The following is a 24225-nucleotide window of genomic DNA, read 5'->3' as shown; positions in this document are numbered from 1 at the left end:
ACTCAGGAATTACTCCTGGCGGTGCTCAAGGGACCATATGGAATGCTGGGAATCGAACTCGGGTTGGCCATGTGCAAGGCAAACGCCCTACCCGCTGTGCTATTGCTCCAGCCCCACACTTGAATTCTTAAGAGAAATTTATTATGGTGCTTTTTTGCACATTGCTGGATTCTTTTTTAAAATTATTTATTTCTTTTATTTACATTGCTGGATTTATTTTGAGAATATCGATCAAGAACTGGAGGTTCTGAGATTTTACCTTGTTTGAAAACTAAACTAGGTAGCCTATTTCTGTTTCATAGATAAAGGCAGAAAACATGCAGTTTTGGGGTTAGAGACAGTGACTGTTGTTACTGAAACAACAAATGGATCCAGATGTTGTGTATTGTCATTGGGGTGATCTAGGTTAAGGATGCAGCACTTTTTAAGCAAGCAGAAAATACTATGATAAGTTGTGAAAAGCTAATCCTGCTTCCCCTGATGGGGTGGGCGCAAAGAATTTCATGTAATATTGTGATGGAAGTTTCCTTGACATTTTAGTTGCCTACATAGCTAACTATAGAGCTATTCAGTAGGCAGCTAAGCCTTGAAATTAGTCACATTTACCAAAAATGAGTAGGGAAGCACAGAATCCCTTGTGGACTTGGTTTTCCAGCAGTTTTTTTCTCTTCTCTTTCCTGACCCGTGCTGGGGACTGAAACCAGGTTCACATGTGAGGCATGGGTTCTGCCACCAAAATACAACCAAAGCCACTATCAAATTTTGTTTTGTTTTATTTTTTTTTGGGGGGGGGCTTTTTGTGTCACACCTGGCGATGCACAGGGGTTACTCCTGGCTCTGCACTCAGGAATTACCCCTGGTAGTGCTCAGGGGACCATATGGGATGCTGGGAATAGAACCCGGGTCGGCCGCGTGCAAGGCAGACGCCCTCCCCGCTGTGCTATCGCTCCAGCCCCCTTGTTTTGTTTTATGTGCTGCACTCAGCAGTGCTCAGGAGCAGCACACCTGGAAATGTCTGGAGATTAAGATTAAGATGAACATTTCTTGCGTTGCTGCGTTAAGCCCAGGGCTCCTTTATGCAAAGTAGCAAAGCCTGCGCTGCATCTTTCTGACTCATCTCTTTAACCCTTAAGGAATGTTTTTCATATATGTTCATGAATAAGATAAACCTTCATTTAATATTACTGTTCAGTTCTGTTAAAGAGTTTTAGATGGAACTCATCAGTTCTTGGAATTTTGGTAGAGTAATTCTGTCAGATTAGCATTGCCTGGTGTTTTCTTTGTGGAATTCCGTTTACTACACTTAAAGTATATTTGTAATTATACGAGCTCTTGAGATAACCAAATATCTATGAATCAGTTTTGTTGGACCATGTTATTCAGAAGATGTCCTTGATATTAAAAATCACATGATGTATTTATTGTGAGGTAGTATTGCATTGTGTGATTGTACCACAGTATTTTATCTACATTTATGATCGTGGTCCCAGAGTTCTTAATTGCTTAGTAATGTTTAGCCCTTGTAGTCATTGTACATTCTATAACATTTGCCAAATGATGAAATCACCTAACAGTGTGATTTGCCTAGTGAACATCTTTCAGATGATATAAATAAAATACACAAGATGTATTTATATTGCAAGATCATATTCCATTGTGTGGATGTACCATGTTATTTTATCTTGACAAGTTGGCAGTTTGTGTAGCCCTTAGTGATGGGTGATTAAGACTAAATCACATTAAACATTTGAATGTGACTTTAAAAATATTTTATTTTATTTTATTTTTTCTGTTGTTTTGGCCATACCCAGTGATGCTCAGGGGTTACTCCTGACTGAGAGCTCAGAAATTACCTCTGGCAGTACTGGGGGACCACATGGGATCCTGGGGATTAAACCCTGGTGCAGGTACCCTACCTGCTCTATTATCTCTCTGCTTCCTGAATGTGATTTCTGTTTGAAATGTTTTATATTCATTGGGTAAATACTTTGAGAAGTGGGATTGGCAAATTGTTTGGTAGGTATAAGTTAAACTTCATAAGAAACTGGGACCAAGAAAGTAAGTGGTTGAGCGCATGTCTGTCAGAACTCTGGCACTGGGAGCTTATGGAATGCCTCCTATCCCCAGCAGTGCTGTATGGCCCTTATTTAATTTAAATTTTGTTTTTTTATTGGGTCACACCTGGCAGTGCTCAGGGCTTCCCTCTGGTGGGGCATAAGGAATGCATAAAGTGCTTGGGATCAAATGTGGGTTAACTGCATGCAAGTCAAGCACTCATGGCCCCTATTTAAAAAAACCTGTGAAACCATTTTAAATAATGGCTTTTATTTTACATTCCCACCAAAAATGTGAGAGGATTTTAGTTGTTACTGGTTCTTGCCAGTATTTGGTATCAGTATTTTAGTTTTTTCTGTTCAAATAGGCTATGGGTTGTAGTGGTCATTTCTCCGATAATCACACCATCATCTTTTATATCTTTTATTTTTGTAGAAGTGTCTCCTATCTTTTGCCAAATTTTATTGCCGAATTGACTGAAATTTAATTCCAGTTTTTTTCAGTTAAGTATTCTGCTGATACTTTCTTGATCTGTTGAGGCATATATTTCTCTTCTTTATAAGACTGATGAAATTCTATTTATAAACTCATTTCTTTTATTAATTATACCTTTGTCATATATAAAAAAATCTACCTCCTTAAGTACATAAAAGTTTTCTTTCCTAGATTTTTTTTTTTAGTTTGTGTTTTCACATTTAGGTCTATTTCACATTTAGATCTTACCTTGGTTTTACATTTTAGACATATCTGTAGGAGTTTATTTTTCTTTGTGGTGCAGGATTGGCTCTTTTGCATTTGCAGATCCAGCCATTCCAGCATTATTTGTTGAAAGAGTTGTTTTCTACTTGATTTCCCTTGCAATTTTGTCATAATTCAGTTGACCCAAATAATCTGGGTCTGCTGCTAGTCTCTTGCACTTATCTAAGCCAATACCAAAATGTTTGATTACTGTAGCTTTATGACAAGCCTTGAGCATGTGTTTGTATTTTAAAATTTTAAAATTGCCTTGATTCCTCTAGAGTCTTCTCATTTTCACATGAGTTTTAGATTAGATTTTAATTTCTGCAAAATATCTTGCTGAAATTTTAAGTTTTGGTTCTTCTAAATATGTAGATTAGTTTGGAAGAAATCAATATTATGTTGAGTCTTTAAGGAATTCACACTCAGGAATACGTAATATCCTCAGTTTTGTAGAACTTACTACCCAGTGTTCTGTTGTTTTCAGTGTACAGCTCTGAAACTTTCTTCAGTATTTGCACCAGCAGGTCTAATGCTTTTGATGATATTGTAAGGTACAGCTGTCTAACTTATAGCTACCCCGTTATGCTTCAGTATTGTGTAAAATAATGCAGTTGAGGTGCCTGAGTGATATTATAGTGTATAGGATGCTTGCCTTGCACACAGCCGACCCGGGTTTGATCACCAGCACCCCATATGGTTCCCTGTGTAATTCCTCAGGGAATTTCTCAGGAATTACACCAGGAGTAATTCTTGAGTACAGAGCCAGGAGTAACCCCTGAGCATTGCTAGGTGGGTGACCCCTCCCCCCCAAAAAAAAAAGAATTAAATGCAGTTAATTTTTAAAAAGATATCATTGCCTTTGTCTCAGCAACATTTGTAACGATGTTTCTGTGAGTTTTACAAACTTAATATATGAATAGAAAATGTTTTACTTTTAAAAAATAATATATATTTTTTAATTTATTGCCTCATCATACTGACTAGCGACAGAGTTAAATAGAAATGTATATCCTTGCCTTTATTTACATTTTAGTATGTTTTTATACCATTATGTAATCTGCAAGTTTTTTGGTAAATGATTCTTTGGTTAAATAAATTACCCTTCTACTCCACATTAGCTGAGAGTTTTTGTCATTGCTACAATATGAATTTGTTCAAAAACTGTTCTCTGCAACTATAATTTTTTAATATGTTGAATTACTTTGAAGGATTTCAAATATTGAACCAACTTTGTATTCTCATATAATACCACTTAGTCATTATTATTCTCTTCCTAATATATTATTTGCTAGCATTTTGTTGAGGATTTATACATTTGAATCAGTGTCCTTTTTTTTTTTTTAATGTCAAGGTACTTCTGGCTTCAAAAAATCAGTTGGAAAGTGTTAGGAAAATAGCTTTTCAATCTGAAATGATTGATAGTTTCTCAGTGAAGTTGCATGTGCCTAGCATTTTCTTTATTAAAACAAATTCTAAATGACTAATTAAATCTTTTGTTGGAAAAGCTACTCAGCTTCTTTAGTTATTGTTTTCTCTTACTTTCATCATATTTGGATCACTGGTTCATAATGTGTAGTATGTTACCACAAGAGGTGAGGAGCATATTTTTCATGCACAGTGTTTTAGTTATTCTGCTAATCACTTTTTATAGTATAAGTTTAATCCATTTACATCTAATGTTTTTAAGATTTTATTTATTCCCCTCTCTTTGCTTTGGTGGTTGTTGTTTTTGGTCACCAGAGGTCACGTACATGGTTGATTGCTGTGCTTGTCTGTGGTTATATATCTGACTGTGGTGCTTGCGCATGTAGTCTGTGGTGTTCTCAGGAGATTTCACACTTGAGTTGTAGTACTTTCACATGTGCTTTCTGGGAGTCTATAGTGCTCCAGAGACTCATATTTTATATTGCAGTGTTGGGGGCTGAGTGGCAGAGCTTCTGGGGCCTTGTTTGTGCACGGGAGTGGCGCTCGGGACTGAGCCCTTGCCTTGGTGTTTTTTGCCACGGAGCTGTTCCTGGACCTTTCCGTTTAATGTTTCTAGTGATAAGGACAGGATATATGCCTGCAATTTTGTTTTTTATGTCTTATATTGCTTGTGTTTCTCAGTTAATTTAGTTTTAAATGGATATTTTTAGTTGTACTAGTTTAATTTCTTTGTTTCTCTTATTATCTTGAGTTCTGTTCTTAGTGATTATCCTAGGCTTGTAATTAGTAAGTTAGATTTTAGTTTAACTGATTAGAATTAATGTCATGTCAATTTCAGCAATACAAGAAAACTTTGTACCTATAGTTTGTTTTGCTTTTTTTGTAGGTCTCATTGACGTGTGTTATCTTTATATATTGTGTGCTTGTCATCAGAGATTCACAACTATTGCATTTTGCAATCATCTCTGAGATAAGAGTTAGAAAATATACTTAACTATAACTTTTGTATGTACTTACACAATTGCCTTTTCATGGTATTCTTTATTTTTTCACATGAGTTTAAGTCTTTTTATCTGATAACACTTTACTCTTATAATAATCCCTTAAGAAATAAAGGAGTGTTTTTTGTCTAGTCATAGATTTCTTTGTTGATAGCATTTTTCTTATACTACTTTGAAAGTGTCACTCTACTCATTTTGGTCCCATGGTTTCTGATAGAAATCAGATCTTACTGCAAATTTGTACATGCTGAGCTGCTTTTTTCCCTATGCTTTTAAGATTCTTTCTCTGTCATTAACGTTCGACAACTTTTTAAATTAGTCTTGGTGTGAATCTCTTTCAGTCTTACTTAGTGTTTGTTGAATTTCCTGAATTTATAAATTTGAAGTTTTTCATCAAATCTGGCATGCTTTGGTTATTATTCTTAATTTTTTTTTTATAGTTGTCTCTCTTGGGACTCCTAACATATGTATATAGTAGCACAATGATATTCTCACAAATCTCTTGAGTGCTATTTTGTCCTTCACTTTTCTTTCTGTTCTTTAAATTGTTATTAAAATAAATTTCATTTTGGTAAGTTTGATATAAATTTCAGATGTATATAATAATATGCTTTAACATCTTCATATAGTACGTTCTGATCCCTGCCAAGAGTTATTTCCTCTGACTACCATAAGTTAAATCTCTTCCCTTCCCTGTTTTCCTCACTTCAGCCTTCTTTTGCTTGAATAACAACCAAATTAAAAGTTTTGTTTGCTCATTTGTTTTTTCTTATAAATGAAATACAGTATTTGCATATTCTTGCCTAACTTTGCTTTGTGTGTGTGTGTGTGTGTGTGTGTGTGTGTGTGTGTGTGTGTGTGTGTAATAGTCATTCTACCAAGTATTATGTGATAATGTTGTGGTTTTATTTGCTTTTCTTTGGTAAAGTAAATAATTTTGTTTGGGGGGAGGGAGGGTGAGACAAGAAGAGGGGAGAGAGATTTGTGAATGCAGGCACTTGAGAATTTGGAGCCAGAGTGTATAGTGGGGAGGGCAGTTGCCTCACATGCGTCTGACCAGGTTTGCTCCCTGGCATCCCATCAGAGACTACAAGGAGTAACTCCCAAGTGCAGAGCCAGGAGTAGGCCCTGAGCATAGATGCATATGACCCCAAAGCAAAAAGGAATATCTTTGCAGTTCTTTAAAAACGTGATGATAAACAGTATTTACTTTCTGGCTGCTATCGTTATTCTTACTGAGGTAAAATACTGATTCAGATCCTCTATTTGTTTATTCTTTGTAGACAAGTTCCTTATTTACTTGATATTCACCCCCTATTTAATGTATGTTTTGCAGGCATCCTCTCCCATAGGGTAGAGAGTATGCCTTCCCATTTTCAAAGTCCTCTTTCTTTCCCCTTCTTTTTTTTCCTGAAGTGCTGAGCTTTTTTAGTTTGTCGTCACATTTAGCTAAATGACATCATTTATTCTCTAAGACTTCCTTATCCATTGCATGTTCTTGGCTCTTTTCTTGTAAATTAATTGTCCATTAAAATAAAAGTTTTTATTTAATGAATCTTAATGTAGAATATTTATTGTCTTTGGACAATAGTTTCTATTGATTATTTCCCTTCTCTATGGGGATGTACTTTTTGTTTCTTCATTCCCCCCTTGTTGTTTATTTAGAACTGGTTGTTTAAATGATGTGACAGTTCTGAAATTAGAATCTCTCCTGTCCAGGGTGGTTGTTGTTGCTTCTTGTATTTGATGTTTGCTACATTAGTTATGTTTCCAATTCTTTTAAAAAAAATTTTAATTTTAGCACAAATACATTCATATGCCAATCTTGATATGAGTTTCAAAGCACTGTGAGAATGAGATCAGTGATGTGGAGTTCCTTGCTGATTGAAGTTCTTGTTCTGGATCTAAACCGTGGTTTTTTTTCAGCTTTCACACCTGCAGACCTATGAAAATAAGAAATATTTGGTAAGCCAGAAATAAAAAAGACATTTAAATAGTAAATGAAATAGTATTTTGTGTGTTCATTTTTTAAAATGAAAAGTTTTATTGCTACATTTATTCAGCAGCATTAACTGTTTCAAGGACTGGCAGACTTTTGGGTGATTGAAAAGTCTGCAGATTGAAAAGGCAAAACTCTTTATCATGCATAGCCATTGACATCTTTATTCAGTTTAGTGGTCTGCTAATGCTTACACATAGGTTTCCTTAAATGCCTGACACACTGGGTATCATATTCTTTGACCAGTGACACTTTCTGGGGTTATACCTTCCACTGTTTAGATAGGAAGTTTGCAACTTTTGTTCTAATGATCACTTCCATACCTGTGCATCGCTTCAAGGTGAGATAGAGGTGAGATTATATGCTGCTGCTTTCCTAAGCATGTGTATAGCTGCTACATATACACGTAATACGGCTTCTAGAGTCCAGGAATATGTCAGAGCCTTTTATACCCTTGCTAACATCTTGATTTCTAAGCTTTTTAATGAAAAAGTCTGCCTCAACTATTACTATTAGGCAGCCATAAAACTAAAACATTTGCTTGTAATGATTTTTCTAGGCATATTTCCCACCCTCTATCCCCTTCACACTAGGGAAATATCAAGAAACCACATGATGCATTTGTTGACCAATATCTGGGAATATGGTTCCTAAACTCAGATTCAGTTTTTATTGTTTCATTGGTTTCAAGCAGCTTTGTAAATGAGGGATATATTTATTTCATATTCTGCTTTTTTTCTCTCCCTTGAATTCTGAAATGGTTGATCCTTAACTATTATTTTTTTGTTTGTTTTTGTTTTTTCCCTATTTGGGTCACAACCTGCCATGCTCAGGGGTTACTCCTGGTTCTGCACGCAGGAATTACTCCTGGCTGTGCTTGGGGGACCATATGGGATGCGGGGGATGGAACCCAGGCAACTGCTCAACCCACCCACCGTATTATTGCTATGGCAGTCCTTGACTATTTTTGCCAGGGTTTTTGTTTGTTTTGTTGCTGCTTTTATGGTGGGCGGCGAGTGTGTGTGTGTGTGTGTGTGTGTTAGGGAGTATTACCTCTCAAGTTGTGCTTAGGCTGTCTGGGGTGGGGTAGGGACAGCTGTCCCTTTGATTCTAGGCCAGGAGGGTCAGTGGTTTAATGTGAAGGTCCAAGGATTCAGTGTTGCTCAATCCCTGCCGTGCTGAGGAGTACCTGGGCCTCCCCAAGGATGTCCCGGGGGTGGGGGGCCTTCAAGGCTGTGCCCTGCAGTACTTGGGGAAGGGAGCCTTGTGATCTGGGATCAAATTGGGTTCAATTGCATTCAAAGTGTTTGCTTTAACCCTATACTATCTCTCTGGCCCCTATTTATTTCTTTTTAATATTTGGTGCCTCAAGGATGCTCCTATTCTTATGCTTGATATTTAACTGTTGTATTTTTGTTCCGATCAAAGAGAGTGTTACCAACTTATTTGTCTCTTTTCTAATCTAAGTTCTGTATTCTGGGTTCATCAGTAGTTTGTTTACTATTTTAAAATTTATGATTTATGCTCTCTTTTTATTTCCTTCCGCTTTCTTTGAGTTACACGCCTTTTTCCTCCTCAGGTTCTTAATATTAAAACATTGGAGTTTTGAATTTTCTTTACTAATTTAAGCAATGTTAAAAATTTATATCTAAATGTGGATTTATTTGCACCTGACACATTTTGCTCATGTGTTGTTAATTTGTTATAAAGGGTTGGAGTGATAGCACAGCGGGTAGGGAGTTTGCCTTGCACTCGGCTGATCGGGTTCGATTGCTCCGTCCCTCTCATAGAACTGGCAAGCTTCTGAAAGTATCCGGCACGGCAGAGCCTGGCAAGCTCCCCGTGGTGTATTTGATATGCCAAAAACAGTAACAAGTCTCCATTGTGAGACGTTACTGGTGCCCACTCTAGCAAATCGATGAACGGGATGACAGTGCTACAGTTGTTAATTTAACCAACACCTTTAAATATTTCCTATATTGTCTTAACTATGGATTACTTAGAAGTAGGATGTTTATTTCAAAATTCTTGACAATTTCCTAGGTATTCGTTGATGATTTCTAGTTTTATTTTGTATGGTCAGATATGATAGTGTGCTTTATTTTGTTCAAATATATTAATTTGTTTTCTGTTCCAGAATATGGTCTATGTCCATATGCACTGGAAAATATTGTGTATTTTCTTGTTTTTTCAGTAGGATCTTACATAAATATGTGAAGTTGATTGAATTTGTTCTTTGATCTAATCCATCTTTACTGTTTTTTCTTTGTCAACTAGTAGAGGAGAATTGAAGTTCTTACATCTATCTTGTTTCTCTATGAAGATAATAGTCTATATTCTAGCTGCTGTTACTGTTGTCTAGCTGTCTTCTCCTTCCTCTCCCTCCCACTAAGCTCCGACTGCTGGGAATCTAGAGAACTTAAAAACAACTGAAGTTTGAGATTGGAGAGAGTAAAGTTGGTAAAGTACGAGGCTGACCCAAGTTCAGTTACTGAGCACAGCCAAGTGTGATCAAACTCCTCATTCTCCACCCCCCCTTGCCCCTTTCCCCCTGGTACCCCCCACCCCCAAAGGAAGCACAAGAGTGAAAAACAATAAATAATTTAAAAGTATCCTGATCTAGAATTCCCATGGTGATTCCTGAGGTAGAAGGACTGTTGGCCCAATTATTTTTATGTCTGGGGCAAAAGATCACGCCTTCCTCACTGAAATGTCTTTTTCAAGCCAATAAGCAAATTTAATCTACATCCTGGCCCAAGTGTTCCTGGTTTCCACTCATTCTCAGGCCTGTTGGGGAGAACATGGTCTCCATTTAAGCCTGTTGTCCTTGAGTGAATGATGGAGAGTTGCTGGTCACTTCCTCCAGGTCCAGGTCTGATTATGTGTCCCTTTTGGTATAGCTATTTATCATGGGTCAGGAAGTCTTTGATCTTCAGCCAAGCCATCTGGCTGGCATCAAAATGCCTGATTTTGATGTTTTGGATTTTTTTTTTCCTTTTTGAAGAAATTGGTCCTTTACCCCTTGGTATCTTTTCCTGTCTAATTTTATTATTATATAACTTATATTTATATTATATAATTTATATTTATATATAATAGAAAAACGCTAAGTTTTTCTATTGATTGTCCTAGAGGCCACAACCATTAGTATTTGGGACCAGGCCATTCAAGGCAGTGCTTGGGGGCCACTAAGATGGTCACTTTAAACAATGCTCGGGATTCACCAGGCCTATACCTGGTGGTGCTTAAGAAGCCGTACAGTACCAGGAATCAAACCCAGGGCGTCATACTTGCGGGTTCTGTTTCGAACACTTTGGGCTGCATCTTTAGCCCTCCTTCAGACTTTCAGTCTTCTATTTGTAATTAACATTTTCTAGATTGCAATACAATAAATGTATTTTAGTAAAATGAAGTCCTGTCATAAACTTTCTTGCATACATTATTTTTCTTATATTCATGAAAAATTAGATTTAAAAAAATTTTAGCCTTTTTCCTTTCAGACACTTCTCTCTCCTGTTCTCTAGTCTCTAGTTAGGAGTTAGGCTGTTGTCTGTTGTTTGTTAGAGCTGTGGTGTCAGAGTCTAAAATTTTCTCCAGTGTCCTTGTCCTTGTTTTTATCTGCTCTGTTTTTGTCTTTGTGTTTTCCCAGAAACTCTAAATAAAGCTCAGAGGCCTTCACCTCTTTCAGTGGTAATCCTCTGTTTCATTCTGGAGCTTTGTTATGTGTTGGCTGGTGACAAGTGTGAGAAGAAAGGAATGATTCTGTGACTTATGATTAGGTTTCAGTTTTTCAGCTAGCTCAAGTCAGGGTGGTGAGATCTCCAGATGTGGGCCCTCCTGCACCTTTCCTGTCAGGCTCCAGTAATCCTCTCAACCTGTGTCCTTTTTGTTTGTTTATTTGTTTATTTGCTTTTTGGGTCATACCTGGCTAGCACAGGGGCTACTCCTGGCTCAGGCATTCAGGAATTACTCCTGGCAGTGCTCAGGGAACCATATGGGATGCTGGGAATTGAACCCAGGTCGGCCACATGTAAGGCAAACGTCCTACCCGCTGTGCTATTGCTCCAGCCCCCATGTCACTTTGTGCTAAAATTCCATTTGATTATAGGTTAAGAACATTACCTCCCCTCTCCTGCCGGAGGCTCAAGGGAACTTAGTCTTTTCAGTGAGAATCTGATAGGATTCCTGGAGTAATTCAAGACAATGTGGAGATAGATCTCTAAACAGTTTCTTGACCTGCTTCTTGACTGATGGTGACCCATTCCCTCCCTGTTTCCCTTTATGTGGCCCTTCTAGGGTCCTCCAGTTTCCTGCTGTGGCCCCTAGTTAAGCAGTTTGAATCCATGGCTCCCTTGAAGTATGCTGGGGACCCACGGAGGGTAATGTGTCTCCTAGCTGAGACACAGCTTTTGATCTCTGAGCCTCCTGCAATTTGTCAATTATCATTTATCATTATCAGTTATCATTAGTCTTTCTTCTAATACTTGTTTCTGCTGTGGGCTCTGCAGCCATGCTTCTCTTCCACTGGACTGTGGGTTTCTGTATTTGTGTTCAAGACAGCCATTTGCCCGAGGGCCTTAGTTGCGAGGACAGGAGCGGCAACTTCGAAGCTTTTTGCATTTTGGATCAGAAACTGAAGTCCTATTCCCTCTAGGGTTACAATTTAGTGTATATCAAAATTTCTTATTATTATTATCTTAATCCCACGTTTATTTTTGATTCACAGTGGTGCAGTTTAAGTTATTTCTTTGAATGATTTTTCTTTGAAAATTTTATTTTCAGCTAAGACTATTTTCCCCCCTATACTTTGAGTTGCTATTGGTTAAAGTAAGACATCTAAATATTTTAAGTGTGCATGTTGACTAGTTTTGACAAACGTATACACCTAAGAAGTATCTTGGTTAATATTTTTAGTGCATTTCAATTTATTACCCTAGGAAGTTATATGCATATATGCATATGTATTTTTTAAAATAGGGGGCTCACCTGACAATGCTAGGGAATAGGGCAGGGACAAAACTTGGTTGGGCATTGCAGTGCTCCTACTGATAGTGCTCAGAGGACTGTATTTTGTAGTATTAGGTGACCAGCTGTGCTGGAGGTTGAACCTAGGGAATTACATATGCTAGGCAAGTCCTATGTAGATGAGCCATTTTTTGCCAGCTCCTCTGTTCTTTTCTAACAATTCATTTGTGAATGAATTTCATCCTAGGCATTCATGATCTGCTTGTTACATTGAGTATTTTGTTTTAATATTTGGCATCTTTAATTTGCCTGATCATTGTTTTCTCAAATTTGGGTTTTAGACCAGTTTTTAACCACTGGTACATGGAAGTCAGTGCCAGGCAACTGTTTGTCTGACAAAGGTTGGAAATCAAAGCAGAGAGATGTGGGTGGTGAGATAGCTCAAGGAGTGTGTCCCTGAACGTGCAGCCCCCAGGGTCATGATCCCCTGAGCACTACAAGGGGGTCTTTGGAGCCCCCACTGGTTGATCTGAGCAGCACTACTGAGCAGTGTTGGCGAGACACTCTCCCTTTCTTGCCCCCCTCTCCAAAAAGGTTGAAAATCTTTGTTGTAGACTGTTGTTGCATACTTGTCTTAATGAGTATCTCTTTATTTCTTAGGGAATATATAGATTTTTAACAAGAATTTTACATTTGATAAATCTGTACTTAAAAATAGTACTGAGATTTTTCTGATGCATGTAAAAAGGGGGTGCATTTTCTTGTAACGTTTTCCTAACTCATATTGGTAACAAGTTTCTTTTATACTTGAAGTGTCTTCTGTTCCTCCATATGTAAGGGAATAAATATTTTAACTGGAAGATCCCTTTGTTGTTTTGTTTTGGGGGCACAGCTGGCAATGTTCAGGCTCTGCACTCAGAAATGACTCATGGTGGTTGGTGCTCAAGGGAACATATGGTTTCTGGGTGTAGAACTGGGTCAGTCACGTGCAAGGCAAGTGACTTACCCACTATATTATCTCTCTACTCCTCTCCTTTTTTAAACATGTTTATCTCATACAGGGCTCTCATATAGAGCAATCTTTTTGTTAAAATACTGTCTTCAAAGAAAATGTAGAACCTATAGACTATAGGGTTACATAAAGTTACCAAATTTGGGCATTACTTTAAAAGTGATTAAGAATAATATCTGTGTTTTTGCATGTGTATGTAGATGGGATTGGGATTTTAATAATCCATATATAGATATTCAGTCCAAACTGAGATCTGGGAAAAAAATAAGTCTTTTTAAGTTTGTTTTTCCCTTGGGTCTCTTTAGTAGTAATTTCATGTTCATGTTTTTATATCACAGATACTCTAAAATTCACCTGGGCAAATTAATGTTTTATAGTGTACATTTAACTTGTCTTATAGATTTTATTTATTCATTTTTCTTGTGCTGTAGGCAATCCTTTATCACAGGATATTCTCAATTTATACCAGGACCCAGATGGAACCCGAAAGCTACTGAACTTCATGCTTGACAATCTTGCAGGTAATTAATGACACAGCAGTAAACTTTGTAAATATTACTACCAGCTAAGATAGCATATGTTTCTTAAAAGCCATTTAGTGTTTATAACTGGATATACATTTGAAGTTCTTGTCAGTAGTATGTTCCATGGTAGTGAGGCATTCTTTTTTATGCTGAGTGCTATTTATCATGGAATTTGTTTGGATCTGTAGATACATTATCTGGTTTGAACTGTTTAAGAACCTATGAGGGGTGAATATTTGCTGGCATTGTGCAGATAAAAATTCTAAGATACAGAGATTATTTTCCAAGTTATACAGTTGATAAATTAGTTAATTGATTGGTCTGAATATAAGATTCCATGTTGCTGTCAATCACAAAGATATAGTTACTGTTAGAGTTTGATGCAGATTACTTGTAACCTACACATCTACATTTTTTTTTGCCCCCGTGTACACTTTATTTTTTAAAATTTCCCCTTTATTTTAACACCATGGTTTACAAGTTGTTCATGATCCATTTGTTACAGGCATTCAATATTCCAACACCAATCCCACCACCAGTGTGACCTCTCCACCATTGTCCCCATTTTCCCAGCCACCCTCAAGCCTATTGCCTTTACAATCACAAAATAATTTATGTTGCTTGTTATAATTAAATGGCTAATACAATTATAAAAAAATGCCTCAATAAAAGAAAATTTGTGAAAATTGTTATATCTCACCATGGAGACATTAAGTCCTTGTTTGAGGATTTACAGAGCTGTTGTTACATTGAACCTTCAGCTTAATGTTTCTGTTTATTGAGCTTAGTTGGTACTAGGTTACTTTCCCATCTAATTTGGTGTGCTGCAACTGGGACCTCAGGATTGGAGAGTTTGGAGGTGTTGCACGGCCACAGGTGCAACCATGTGCTCTAGAAACTCCAGAATATTTAACTGTGCTCTAGAAATGCCAGAAACTCACTGGGCAGTGAGCTGACATGGCCACGCTGGTTGAGGGACGTGGGTGTGGCTGCTGGGGCTTCTGGAAGTATGGAGGGAGAGGGGGCTGCTGGACCCCACTCTGAGAAGACCCCAGAGTTCTCGGTCTGGAGACTGGTGTACCTGAAGTGTTGGCGGTTTGGCATCTCGACAGAGCTCAGTCGTGAGGTGGTGGAGCTGGTCCTTTGGCATGGTGGCAGGTGTGGGACGGAGAGAGGGGCTGGGGCTTCGGCAGGGCAGGGACAGCCCTCCTGAGGGCACCCTAGAGTTTTCAGCTGAGAGATTGATGTATCCGTGAACTTTTGTGGCTATTTGATCTTTTCAGAGATTAAATTATGAGTCTGTAAAGCCGGGCTGGTAAATGAACTTACATGGCTGTAGTAGTTGTGGGTTCTGAGTCACATTGTATTTTTCATCAGTGAAATCACCAGTCTGATCTGCTTTAGAAATTTTGCAAGCAGGTTTTAAATTGAGAATGATAGTTATGGGACTAAAATAGTTTTTCTTAGAGTTTTTTTCCCTTCCAGTCTTAGATGCGTAACATATAGAAATAACATATAGAACGCTACTAAATATGTGCCTAATTTTTTTTTCCCCTTTTGGGTCACACCTGACAATGCACAGGGGCTACTCCTGGCTCTGCACTCAGGAATTACTCCTAGCGGTGCTCGGGGGACCACATGGGATGCTGGGAATTGAACCCGGGTTGGCTGCATGAAAGGCAAACGCCCTACCCGCTGTACTATCGCTCCAGCCCCAGTTTTTTTTCTTAAGTGCTCAAAATTTGGGCATACAAATATGAAAAAGATACTAAACTCAGCCATTTTTCTCATAATGTCTTTCTAAAATACAGAATATTGAAACGGTGCTAGAGAAATCTAGATTTCAGCATGTAGACCATCCTCAAAGTACTCTCTACTTTGTTAGTGTGGGGGCTGCACTTGGTGGTGGTTGGTGTTAGAGGCTACCGGGGTCACAGCTGCAGGCCTCGGGCGGCGGTGCCGTGGCTGGGGACTGAACCAGGACCTCGCACAGACGCAGAGCGTCTGCCGAGCCACAGCTTCAGCCCTAGCTGTATTGTTTATGGTTCTCTCCATCCTAAACAATATCTAAATGCAAAGTTTTTAAAGTAATAATTAAAACAAGGCAAAACCAAATTCAGTTTCTGGTTACAAAGACTTAAAAGTTGATTGAGCATTTTTAGGATACAAGTTTCCTTCAAATATAGGGATCTTGATTACGACTATATTAATTTGCTGATTATTTGGAAAATGATCGACTTGTTTGGGCTGGGGAAATATCTCATTTTTATCCCAGTTTCAAAGTTGCTGTCACAAATGTATTCAGAATGTCTTTTATTATGTTTTAATGTCCATTCTTCATTCATAGTCTTGCTCAGAGATTTATTTCTTTGATTTTATTGATATTCTGCTTTTTTTTTTCTGTATCAGTAATGTATTTCTTCCATGGCTTTCTTTGAGATTTCCTTTTTTCTAACTTTATAAGATCAGTATCCAATCATTAACTTTCAGATTTTTTTCTTAATCATTTATATGTCACCCTCTGTGGTTTTATCTTTATCCCACAGATTTAATTATTTGCATTTCTATTCATTTAGCTATTTTCTAATAGCAATTAGTAATTGTTCTTTCAGTCTTTTAGAAGTTTATTAACAGGGCAGTTTTTCTTGCCCAGCTTTTATCTATTGTCAGTACATACTGTGATTAAACATTTTTGAATATGTTGTTGTTTCCCAAGACATGATTAATTTTTGTCAATGTTAGGTATGCACTTAAAATAGAATGTGTATTCTGAGGCCTGGGATGCGGCTCCAAGTGGGTTTGATTCCTGGTGCCACTTAACACCTCCCCTCTGCCAGTGCACCATCTGTTGTGCGCCTGTGCTCCTGAGCGCAGGCCCCTTTTTATCACAATACCTATCACTGTACCATTGTTCCTATGTAAAAGGCCTTGAAATAAAACTATTTAGTGTGGATGAGAGGAAAAGGTCTCAAAGGATGTGTTGTTAGAATGTATCAGAGTACCTGCTTTTTGTTACATGCTGTTTTGCTTAAAGTTGCAGTTTTCAAGAGCCCATTCTTGAAGTTGAGAACTTAATGAATTTTCTTTGCTCTTAAGTTTAATGATACTAATATCACTTTTTTTTTATTGTTCTTCATCTTTTATCATATTTGAAATGAGTTTATTATGGACAGAATGTAATGGAGTTGTATCATGTTTGATTCTGCCTACATGATTTCTGAATTAAACCTTTTTTTTTTCTTTTTGGGTCACACCTGGCGATGCACAGGGGTTACTCCTGGTTCGGTACTCAGGAATTACTCCTGGTGGTGCTCAGGGGACTATATGGGATGCTGGGAATCGAATTGGCTGCTGCATGCAAGGCAAACGCCCTACCCACTGTGCTATCGCTCCAGCCCCTAATCATTTATATTTAAAGTAATGGTGCCCGCGCGAACAAATCGATGAGCAACGGGATGAAGATGATGATGACAGTGACAGTGATTATGTGGAACTTAGGCCTGCCATTTTATTTATTTTCAATTTGTTTCCTCTGTTTCTTCATCTAGTATATTTTTTCTTGGTTTCCTGGGGTTGTATAAACATTTCATAGGATTGGATCTTGTTTTGTTGTTTTGGACTACATTTTCTTTTAAAGTTTCTCACGGATTGGGGCTGGAGCGATAGCACAGCGGGTAGGGTGTTTGCCTTGCACCCGGTCGACCCGGGTTGGAGTCCCAGATTCCCCTGAGTAATTCCTTAGTGCAGAGCCAGGAATAACCCCTGTGAATTGCCGGTGTGACCCAAAAAGCAAAAAGAAAAAAGAAAAAAACTTTCTCACAGATTGCTCTACGTACGATAATAAACATACTGCACATAGGTAATGCACTTTTATCACTTTAAGTGAGTTATTGATGTTGATGGCTAACATTTATCTCTCATTAATCTTCATACTTAAAAACTACAATTGTCTTGGGTATCTTCTCTGTTGACATGTAATAGCATGTAGACATTTTAATTTGCTTCAATCTCAGATATGATTTAAGAAGTATATGTGGAGAAAGATAATTTTTTTAAGATAATCTTTTCTTCTCTGCTTAAACATTTTCTTTATTCCATTAAAGAAAAAAGTGCCTTATTGGCGTCCTCTTGATCATAGCCTCAACCATGCTGAGCCTCCCCAGTGCAGCCTGCAGGTGTAGACTGATTGACAGCATTGGTTGCAGCTCTCGGTTTGAGGGCTGGCGTACAGGACAGCTGCCGGTCCACACAGGTGTATAAAGGTTGAAAAGAAGGCTGCTCCGGACCATAGGACAGTCCAGATTGCCTCAGCACACATGCATGACATGTATGGGCGGCGCCGGGGGGGGGGGGGGCGGTGTGGCGTTTGGGGGCATGGGTAAGCTCACTCTTATCTTTGCCCTGCTTTCTTTCTGAACCTTCTTGAGGTCCTTTCTCAGGGATGTCAGAATTGTCAGAATCCCTTTTGCTTGCAGGTGGCATCAGTGTTTGAACTTTAAACCTTGTACTTGCTGAGCAAGCATAAGTAAGCGCTTGAGCACTCTTCACGGCCACCTCTTTAGGCATGTTGATAGAAAAACTGGCAAGCAATGAAGTCGTTTAACATTGGGATTTACCCCTTGATTGTGGGTTTTCTGCATGCCAAATTTGTTTTTTACATTCTTTTGGCATTTGGGAAATGTGCCACTTCTCTGACCTCCTTGGTTTTAGAAGAGAAATCTGTTCTTTCCTATAGGTAATGTGTCACTTATCTCTAATGTTTTTGTCTTTATTGACAGTTTAATTATAATACACCTTTGAATGTGTCTTATTTTGGATGATGGTGCTTAATGTTTGCTTGCTTTTTGGGAAATGTTTACCAAATTTGGGGCTTTTGAAAAAGCTCTTAGCATGTTTTCAATGCATTATTTTTCTTTTCCTGGAATTTGATGTGTATCTGAGCACTTTTGTATCGTCCTACAGATCCCACAGACTTTTTCCCCTATTTTTTTCTACCTATTTTTTTATCATTCATATTGAATAAACTGTTGATTTATTTTCAAATTTACTAATGTTATCTTCTGTCTTTTGTTATCTTATTGTGCCCCTTTTAGTAGCTTTGTTATTTTACTAGATTTTTCAGTTAAAATTTTTCTCCCCTTCTCTCCCTTGGTGGTGGTGTTGTGATGACCTGGAGTTGTGCACACATGCTTGGTTGTGGTGCTGCAAGCTCTGCTGTGTGCATGCTGGAAGTTGTACTGCCTCCAGTTGTATTATCTGTTTATAGACTCACTGGGGATGACACTCATTGTTGTATTAATTCATATTCTAGTTGTAGTGCTCTCCAGGGCTTAATACAGTTCTCACTCACATACTTGTGGTGATTGCACTCTTGGTCATAGTACTGTTTTTTTTTTTTTCTTTAATTATACTCGTTAGAAGGGTCTTACCTTCCATTTGCCTACTAGTCATCTTCAAACATATCAGGCTCTGGTGTGACTGCAAATTGCTTGTCTTTTGTAGTGTATTGGGATCACACATGATGGGCTGCCAGGATCATGCTCTACACATGTGGCTGCATACCTGGCAGGAAGGCCTTTGCCACTGAGCCGCCTCGGAGTCAAATGGAATTTCCATTTTAGTGTGTTTTCTAATTCTTTGCCAAGGTTTTCTGCTTCCTTATTTTAAAAAGTGTATTCTTTAAACTAAGAATTTCAAGTTTTGTTCTTAAAGTGTAAGAATTTAAATCTTAAATTAAAACTATACTTAGATCTGTTGCATCTCGTTCGTGTCTGCTGATAGTTTTTTTTTTTTGACTTTTCGATCCAGTGATTTTCATTTGCATCTTAGGTATTTTGAATAATGTTAGTGGCATTGTTGCACCTTTTAAAAATCCCAGTTTTATCAGGCACTGCTCTTTTTAGATTTAACATATGAATTCTGTTGCCTTTAGACTAAGTTGATCCCATCTCTGTGGGTAGACCAGGGCTGGTGCTTCCTGACACTGTGATATAGGATGATTTATTCTGGTAGATTACTGGAAATGTCAGTAGTTGATTGGGCCATCAGTGCACTGTGTTTTCCAACCTAATTTTTTTTTCTGGCCTTCGTTTTTAGTTACATTGCCCAGACAAATCAAGCCCTTGTTTTGTTTTGTTTTTTTCTTTCTTGTTGATTTCCGGTGGCTCAGTGCTATCTAGCATCTAGTGTGACATAAATGGAAGATAAAAGTGGAAGAATAATTGTTTTATCACATTTTAAATATGATGCTGAGACATGTTTAAGTTGGTAATTGTTGTTCATTGTGATAGGATTATCAATTTTAATCCAGGTTCTGTACTAGATCTAGGACACATAGATATATCTGATAAACAGTAATCCACTGGCTCTGTAGTTTCATTTATTTAAAACATTAAAAGTGCCAACTTCACCGGGGTACCTTAGGTGGAGCGGGTGTCCCAGCTCTGCCCACTCCAGATGAATCCCCAGTGACCACAACCTTCCAGAAGAAAAGCCCAGGTAGAGGGGGAGCAGGGACTGAAGACTCCAGGCCATATGGGCCGGCAGGGATGGTCTGTCCCTTCCCGTCTCCCCGCCTCTTTGGGGTTCTGGCTGTCACACCCACAAACTTTTCAGGCCGTATTTAAGCGCATCACTGACCTTGTTCCAGAGACTCACAAATGAAACTCAAAATGGATTAACTGAGCACCACCAGGAGTAATTCCTGAGTGTAGAGCCAGGAATAACCCCTGTGCGTTGCCGGGTGTGACCCAAAAAGCAAAAAGAAAAGGTTAACTCCCTACAGAGATGTCTCCAGACCCCAGTCATTTACAATTATAGAATTTCAGGAGCATGCGGCTACTTTTGTGGCTGTACAACCCCTCGTGATATTTATAATAACCAATAGGAAATTAATTATCTAGCATCTGCCTGTGGCAGGCAGACTTGAGTGATGATGGAAAAATTCAAAATAATGGTGGTGGAAGTTATAATGGTGGTAGTATTAGTGTTGAAATATTGAATGTAATCAATGTGAACAATTTTATGTAAGTAAAATTTAAAAATAAATAAAATCTTAAAAGTGTGTGCAATGCATAGATATATTATCTGTCCTTATAAAAATTTGATAACAATTACAGTAAGTCTAGAATTCCCTTTGACAACTGTCTTTAATTCCAATACCCTCCATTTAGTTTAAACACACTTGTTAAGTGAATATGTACCCTTGTAGACATTTTTACAGGCATGTGAAAATGGTGCTACTGGGAGTTGGGTAGATAGCACAAAGAAGTGAAGTGCACCCCTTGCATGTGCTTAGTCTATAGGTTGATCCCAGGCAAGACCACAGCCCCCCCCAGCACTCCCGGGTGTGGCCCGTGTGACCCCCCCAGCACCATCAGTGAGTAGCACTGCATTGCCAAGCCTAATTATCAGACTTGCACTCCAGACTTGGTGTTACTGGGAGTGACCCCTGAGCGTTGTTGGGGACCCCTGCCCCCCCAAATTTCAAACTAGAAACTTTTAGAAACGTGTTAATTTCCATTTTTGTTCTTATTTTTTAAATAACATTATTTTACCACTGTTTGATTTTTTTCAACAGTAATTCTTGTATATCTACTTTATCACACTTGTATATATCCTTTTTCTCTTAAACTTTTAGCTCAGACTGATAAATGAAAGAAATTGGCTTCTTAACCATTGTTTCTGCTTTTATACACAAGAGTGTAATGGGTATCTATGTGATTTAAATTTTTATTTTTAGTTTGGGCCATACCCAGTAGTGCTCAAAGCTCACTTCTGGCTCTGTGTTCAGGGGTCATTCCTGGTGTGGTTCAGGGGACCGTGTGTGGTGCAAGGGGTCAAACTAGGGTTGACTGCATGCAAGGAAAGTTCCTTATCCAGTGTACTGTCTCTCCACTCCACACCATTACTGAGTATCTGGCTGTTGTAAGCAGATAGAACTGATCCCAGAAAACAGAATTGGTGGGTCATAGGGACAAAGATAATTTCAGTTTTAAGGATTGCCCAATTTGTCCTTTCAAAGAGCGGTATCAGTTTATTTATATTCCCACTGGCCGTAATGTGTGCGTGTATCTATTTCTTGACACCAATCCTGGATATAATTAATTTTTTTTGTCAACCTAGATTAAGAAAGGCATACTACATCTTTTAAAAAAATTCTTTTGTGCATTCGTGAGCATCTTTTTTCATTGTATTTCATTGCTCAGGTATTGCTGGTGAATACTATACATTTAATGACATTGTGATGTCTTCATTAAAAATGGATTAGTTAAGGGTCAAAGAGATAATACAGAGGGAAAAGCTCATGCCTTGTTGCTGTTGACCCTATTTCAATCCCTGACACTGCTTCTGTGGTCCTATGGGCATTGCTTCCCTTTCCCCCACCCCTGCCCCAAACCATTGTATTAAGGTTTGAGACTTACTGGTTTTATTTTGTAGACATTTTGTTTTATTTTGATTTGGGAGTCACACCAACGGTGCTCAGAAGCTACTCCTGGCTCTGTGTTCATGGTTATTCCCAGCCATACTCTGTTCATGGTTACTCCCAGCCATGATGCTAGGGAATAAACCTGCATTGTTCAGCCTGTTGAGTTAACTTTCTGGAGCCCCACTGGTTTTACTTGGAGGATTTTCTGGATTTCTGATCTTTCAAATTTATGTTAATAAGAATGTAAGCAACTGGAAAGTTCTTTGTTTACTGTTCCACTAGGATTCCAGCGTGGCGTTCCTGGCAGACACAATTATATTCCAGGATTCAGTGTGTTGAGTGTTGAACCAGCTGGTTTATTATCTTATGATAACCTCATTCTCTTCCTGACAAGATAGGAGACAAGCAAAATAGTGTTTATTGCACATTATAAAAATAGCTACTAAGACAGGTGCAACCAACCATTAGGTAGATTTTTTGGAACACCACAATGTCTACTGAAGGGAATTGTTTTAAATCTTGATTCTTCTTTCAAAATTTCTCTGGGTAAAGATGGAATCTATTTTTAAAAAATAGACTTATCAGCAACTAAAACTTGGGACAAATCTATATTTGAATATAGTTTTACTATAATTGTAGATTCTTGAGAAAGGAAAAAGGCATAGTTAAATCTTAGTGATTTTTTTTTTAATTTACGTAGTTGGATACCATTTAGTTCCATTTGGCATTGATAATTATTTCTGAGCAATTTCATGTTTAACAAGTACTTTCCTTGATTTTTGTTTTGGACCAAATAATATTTGGTGGTGTTCAGGGCTTATTCCTGAGTTCTGTGTTCAGGGTTACTCCTCATCCTGCTCAGAGACCGTATGAAGATCAAACTAGGGTTGTCTCCGTGCAAGGCAGGCACCCTGTAGCGTCTCTCCAGTCTTCTTTTACTTTTCATGTATTTTTATTCTCTTGATTTGCATTGATTTTATCACTGTGAAACACAAAGACAGATACTTATGATTGAGTTTCAGCCATACAGTGTTCAGCACCAATCCCTTCACCAGTGTCCACTACCCTGCATCAGTGTCCCTAGTTTTCCAACTGCCCCACCTCCCCACCCCCAGCCTGCTTCTGTGGCAGGCAGTCTTCCCTCCTCCATTGTCCCAGTGTTCCCTTCCCTAACTATTCTTCCACCCATTCCAGTGGCAAGCTTTCTCCTGAAGACCAGTTCTTCGGCTCTTCGTTTCTATTGCCTTTGGGCATTTAATATTCCTCTTTGAAATTCCTTTATATCCCACATATAAGAGAGATCATTCTAAGTCTGTTCCTTTTCCTCTGATGTATCACTTTCCAGATCCATCCATGTAGCAAAAAAATGGCCAGAATTGTTTGTGTATTATGTGTAGCATAGTTTATTTATTCAGTTATCTATTCTTGGACAATTGGATTATTTCCAGTTTTGAGTTATTATGAATATTGCTTAAAGAACATAGGAATGTCTTCTCTACATTGTGCTTTTGTACCTTGGGTTTGTTCCCAGGAGGGGGAGCTGGGTTGCTGGAGTTGCTCACTTCCAATCTTTGAGAAATGTCTGTACTGTCTTCCAAAAAGACAGGACCGCTTGACATTCCCACCAGCAGTGAATGAGGGTCCCTCTTCCTCCCACATTCTCAATCACACTGGTGGTGTTCCTTTTGATGAGTGACAGTCACTTTGTGTGAGATGATATCTCATTGTTATTTTGAGTTGAATTTCTATGATTAGTGATACAGAATGTTTTTCCACGTGCCTTTTGGCCGTTTCTATTTCTTTTTTGAGGAAGTTTCTGTTCATCTCCTCTCTTCACTTTTGATAGGATTGAACATTTTTTTCTTGTTATCAAATGAGTGGTAGGGACGTAATTTCTCCCAGTCTGTGGGCTGTCTTTGTATCCTGGGCATTGTTTCCTTTGAGGTGAAGAAGCTTCTTAATTTTAAACAATTTGTTTATTTTTAATTTTCCCAATTGTTTGGTCAGTGACATTTCATCCTTAAAGACACGAGTCTCAATGTTAGGGAATTCTGCTTATATTTTCCTGTGTATGC

General features: G+C 38.2%; 1 protein-coding gene across 4 annotated transcripts in view; it reads left to right on the top strand.

The window, feature by feature from the left end:
* The window catches only part of CNOT6L (CCR4-NOT transcription complex subunit 6 like), a 110437-nt gene that overhangs the window by 47977 nt on the left and 38235 nt on the right, over nucleotides 1–24225 (top strand). For all 4 annotated transcript variants that reach the window (XM_055138484.1, XM_055138485.1, XM_055138486.1 and 1 more), the window contains one exon: nucleotides 13630–13719. In XM_055138484.1, the coding sequence (XP_054994459.1) occupies nucleotides 13630–13719 (90 nt within the window). The remainder of the gene's footprint in view (nucleotides 1–13629; nucleotides 13720–24225) is intronic.

The sequence above is a fragment of the Sorex araneus genome, chromosome 5, assembly GCF_027595985.1.
Source record: "Sorex araneus isolate mSorAra2 chromosome 5, mSorAra2.pri, whole genome shotgun sequence".
Classification (NCBI taxonomy): Eukaryota; Metazoa; Chordata; class Mammalia; order Eulipotyphla; family Soricidae; genus Sorex; species Sorex araneus.
The sequence above is the reverse complement of the archived record's forward strand: the minus strand, read 5'-3'. Positions and strand labels throughout refer to the sequence as shown.